Consider the following 4,676-nt stretch of genomic DNA (forward strand, 5'->3'; position numbering starts at 1 on the left):
AATTAAAAATCTAATAATAATTAGCCTCAAAATCATCTGTCTATAGCAAGGGGGACATTTTGAAATAAAAACCTCTTCCAAAAGTTCTGAAAACCACTTAAAAATTGATTACTTGAACATCACGAAGGTTCCAATGAATTCCCATACAATTAATCTATCATGCAAGAACCATGCATCACCAATAATGCTAGGAACATGTCAATGCCATCAGCAAGACATATCCTCACAACCACCTTGGTTTCGTAACCTGGATTCCCCACTCAAGGCTAGGTGAATCAATGGCTTCGAAGGTCAAAGCAACCTGTAACAGAGTAAAAAAGGAAACAAATCAGTATCTCCAAGTAAGAAACAAATCAACAATTAAAACCAAAAAAAAAAAAAAAAGTATGGAAAGATAAAACACGAAAGAGTGTGTAGATGCAAAAAACCTACACAGAGAATCGAAAAACCTATCAACATGAACAAATAAAAAAAAAGCAGATAAAAATCAAAAACTCATCTCATCCTCATCAATGAACCCGAGACTAGACAAAGAACAGAGCAAGCACATCAGTCATTTGAAAAGAACTTGAATAACATCTCATCCTCATCAATGAGGGATTTTGAGTTAAGAATTGGTAGGCTGACCACGAGTCCGGAATTGATGCAGTCTGTTGTTGAGATACAACCCTCTTCTAAAAGTCCTGTACATAAGAAACGTAGGACAGGAAGATATGTATTGCCGACAACGAAGCTAGTGGTGGGCAAAGCGTTTGAAAGAAATATGAAGGTTGTCTGCTCTTGGTTGTTGAATGATGAGGTCTTATGCATTGGCATTTACGGGATGGGGGGAATTGGAAAGACAACTTTGGCTACGCATATCCACCATCAGCTTCAAGAGAAACCAGACATTTTTCCTCGTGTTTGTTGGATTTCTGTCCCTCAAGAATTTGGCGTTCACGCATTGCAGGATCTCATTGCCGAAGCTTTTGGTTTATATCTTGGGAATGGAAAAGATGTGGTGAATAGAGCCGGGGAGCTATGGACAACATTGAGTGTGACAAAATGTGTTTTAATTATTGATAATTTGTGGAATCATTTTCCTCTTGATAAAGTGGGAATACCTCTTAAAACAGATGGGTGTAAGCTGATTCTTACAACTAGATCATTGGACACATGTCGAAAAAAGGATTGCCAAAGGATAATCAAAGTGGAGCCTCTTTCTGAGGGTGAGGCTTGGGATTTGTTCATAGACAGATTAGGGCATGGTGTTACACTTTGTCCTGAAATGAAAAAAACTGCAGTGTCTATTGTGAAGAAGTGTTCTGGTTTGCCTCTCGGAATCATGACAATGGCTGGAAGCATGAGGGGAGTGGATGATGTATCTCAGTGGAGAGATGGATTGCGGGAACTGGCAAGTTCAGAAATTGGAACATGTGACATGGAAACTGATGTATTTCAGATATTGAAATTTAGCTATGTTCAGTTAAAACATAAAGCAATTAAAGATTGCTTCTTGTATTGTGCATTGTTTCCAAAAGACAAGAAGATCAGGAGAGAGGACTTGATAGAGTATTTGATTGATGAGGATATAGTCAAAAAAATGGGGAGTAGGCAAGCGCAATTTGATCGGGGCCATACCATGCTTAATCAACTTGAAAATGCCAGCTTATTAGAAGGTTCCAGGGACGAAGAAAATTACAGATATGTCAAGATGCATGATTTGATTTGGGATATGGCTGTGAAAATAATGAACGAAAGTGGGGGAGCTATGGTTCAAGCAGGTGCACAACTAACAGAATTACCTGGTGTAGGATCGTGGAGAGAGGAATTGTTAAGAGTTTCACTCATGGAAAATAGAATCGAGAATATTCTTACAGACTTTTTACCAATGTGCCCCCGTCTCTCAACATTATTGTTATGCAGAAACTATAAATTGAATTCGGTTGAGGATTCTTTTTTCCAGCACCTCATCGGACTCAAGGTTCTTGATCTTTCCGACACAGATATAGAGAAGTTGCCGGATTCTATTTGTCATCTGACGAGTCTAACTGCATTGTTGCTGGGATGGTGTGCAAAGCTGAGTTATGTACCATCATTAGCAAAGCTTAAGGCATTGGAGAAGTTGGATCTCAGTTACACTGGACTTGAAGATTTGCCCGAGGGAATGGAAAGGCTGAGGGATCTCAGGTATCTTAATCTTAATGGAAGCGGGGTGCGTGTTTTACGGTCGGGTATTTTACCCAAACTCTTAAAATTACAGTTCCTCAAGCTTCATCAGAAATCTGGAGTTGTTCTCTCGGTTAGAGGATATCAAGTTTTCAGATTACATGGGTTGGAAACTTTGGAATGCAACTTCCGTGATCTTGACGATTTCAGATATTTCCGATTAGGACCTGCTTTCTCTTCACTAATTGCATGCAAGGTTACTGTAGGACGACCTTCTTTCTCTTCACTTGAAGATCTAAATTATACAAGATCGAAGTCAGGGTTAATTAAAGAGGCTTGGTTTTATGACCTCATGATTGACAATGCAACTTTTCTGTTCCCGCGCTTCATTACAAAAGTAGTTTTTGTGAGTTGTCATAACATGAGAAGCTTATGTCCATCATATGAAATTGAAGAGCTTGGAGGGCTTGAGATTCTACACCTTGATGGTTTGATAATCTTAGAAACCCTTTTTGAAGCATCTTCAAAGCTAGGTAGTTTTGGTGTCTTTCCCAATCTCAGAGAGATCGTGATACATAAATGTCATAGGATGAAGGTGATGCTCCCTCCTTGGCTTTTGTCTACACTCCGATTGGAAGTGATTGTAGTCGAAGATTGTTACAACATGCAGGAGATAATGGGAAGTTGCGAAGTTTTGGTACATGAAAAGGAGCTTCTCTCTCTTTCTGGTATTTTTGATACGACATTGAGGGTTTTGGTATTGAAGAAATTACCAAATTTGAAAAGCATTTATTCTGGAAGACTTCAATGCAAGTCTCTCGAAGAAATTACTGTGGGTGATCGCTATTTCCCATTCTCTTAAGAAAATTGAAGTACATCCTGAAAGTTTGTTTAACACAGTTGAGCATGTTTCATGATTTCTAGCCATATGCTATTATTCCGGGGATGAAATTAGGATTAAAACAAATGTTTTCATAGTCAAACAGTTGTCGGCTAACAAGTGCGCTGTAACTTCTCGTGGCTTTAATTGATTTGCTCCAAGACAGAGAAGAACAAGTGTTACTTCCCTAGTGTTGGATCCAAGCACAATGTTTTAAGAATCATTTGCTACAGTATCCATACTTTTTATGGGCGCATCAAGGAGCACTTGACTGGCTAAAAAGTTGGAAAAATGCTAGCAATTATTTATTTATTTATTTTTAGTGGAGGCTCATTAATAATGTTGTTTATGACAACTTTTAAGGGAAGCAATATCACCCGAACTAACTCATTAGCTTGAATTTTATAAATTTTAGATTATTAAAAATTTATATAATTATTAATTTTAGAGTTTATAAAATTAATTAGTTAAAATATATATAAACTGACCCGAACAATTATATTAATAAAAAAAAATTACCTGAAATATACCTATATACATAACTTGATGTTCAAATAATTAAGGTAATGAAACTAGTGAGTGTGTGTATATATAATCCAAAATAACTTAAAAGTTTTTTTATTTGGTGTGTCGATCCATGAGTAACTCTTGGATCAACTATTATATAGAATTTTAACTTTACGTAAACAGTAATTATATAGATGCATTTATGTTTACCTACAAGTCTGAAAACTCAAATGATAGAATACAAACGAATACAATAAAACAAAAAAAAAAAAGACTGTAAGATTAGAGGTACATTTTTTCAACAAAATATTGCTAAAAGATTGTTGGTGGGAGATCAAAGGATTAGGCATCACTTATTGTTTTATTTCACTTTCATATGATTGATTTCATTTAATTTTTTATTAAGACAAATTTATTGTTCTCTATACAATGAACTAATTTATTATTATTTTATGATGTTAAACTTGGATGTTTTCTTCTATTATTTAATATCTTGTAATTCACGTGTTTTAATTTTAAGCAAATAAAAAAAATTAAATTTTATTAAAAACGTTTTTAAAACACAAAAATAAACAAGCTCTAGGAGTGTTTGTTTTAGTGATTTCATTTGTTTTTCAAGATTTTTAAAATATTTCTAAAATTAGTTTTTATTTAAAAAAAGCATCTCAGTGATATTATTTAAGTATCAATTATTTTGATTTATTAATATTAAAAATAAAATTAAAAAATATTGTTTGATTTATTTTCAATTAAAATTATTTAAAAAAATATCTATAATACATACCAAACACAAATTAAAAAATGGACTAAGAAATGAATCCGAGACTAGATAAAGAACAGAGCAAGCACATCAGTCATTTGTTGAGAGAGGACGCTCTTCTAGAAAGGCCTGTACACAAGTGTTCTTGGACTAGAAGATATGTATTACCGACAGCGAAGCTAGTGGGCCAAGTGTTTGAAAGAAATATGAAGATGATGAAGTTTAAACATTCAAGAATATAAAATAAAAATGTACTCGATGTTAGGGATACTGGTTTATTAATATGTTAAAATATTTGGATTTTTTTTAATCTAAAATATTTTAAATTCACCAAGAAGATCTTGGATACCTGCAATAAAATAATTTTAATTGGGACTTAAA

The 4,676-nt window shown here is 34.3% G+C and overlaps 1 protein-coding gene across 1 annotated transcript; it reads left to right on the plus strand.

The window, feature by feature from the left end:
* Positions 1 to 592: 592 nt before the first annotated feature.
* Positions 593 to 3,010, plus strand: LOC133671471 (putative disease resistance protein At4g10780). The gene has a single exon (XM_062092242.1). The coding sequence runs from the start codon at positions 593 to 595 to the stop codon at positions 3,008 to 3,010; it is 2,418 nt and encodes an 805-aa protein (XP_061948226.1).
* Positions 3,011 to 4,676: the final 1,666 nt, after the last annotated feature.

The sequence above is a fragment of the Populus nigra genome, chromosome 13 (genome assembly GCF_951802175.1).
Source record: "Populus nigra chromosome 13, ddPopNigr1.1, whole genome shotgun sequence".
Lineage (NCBI taxonomy): Eukaryota > Viridiplantae > Streptophyta > Magnoliopsida > Malpighiales > Salicaceae > Populus > Populus nigra.

What these genes read in the sequence shown, in the direction of transcription:
- LOC133671471 (XM_062092242.1), top strand. Translation starts at nt 593, where the DNA reads ATGAGGGATTTTGAGTTAAGAATTGGTAGGCTGACCACGAGTCCGGAA.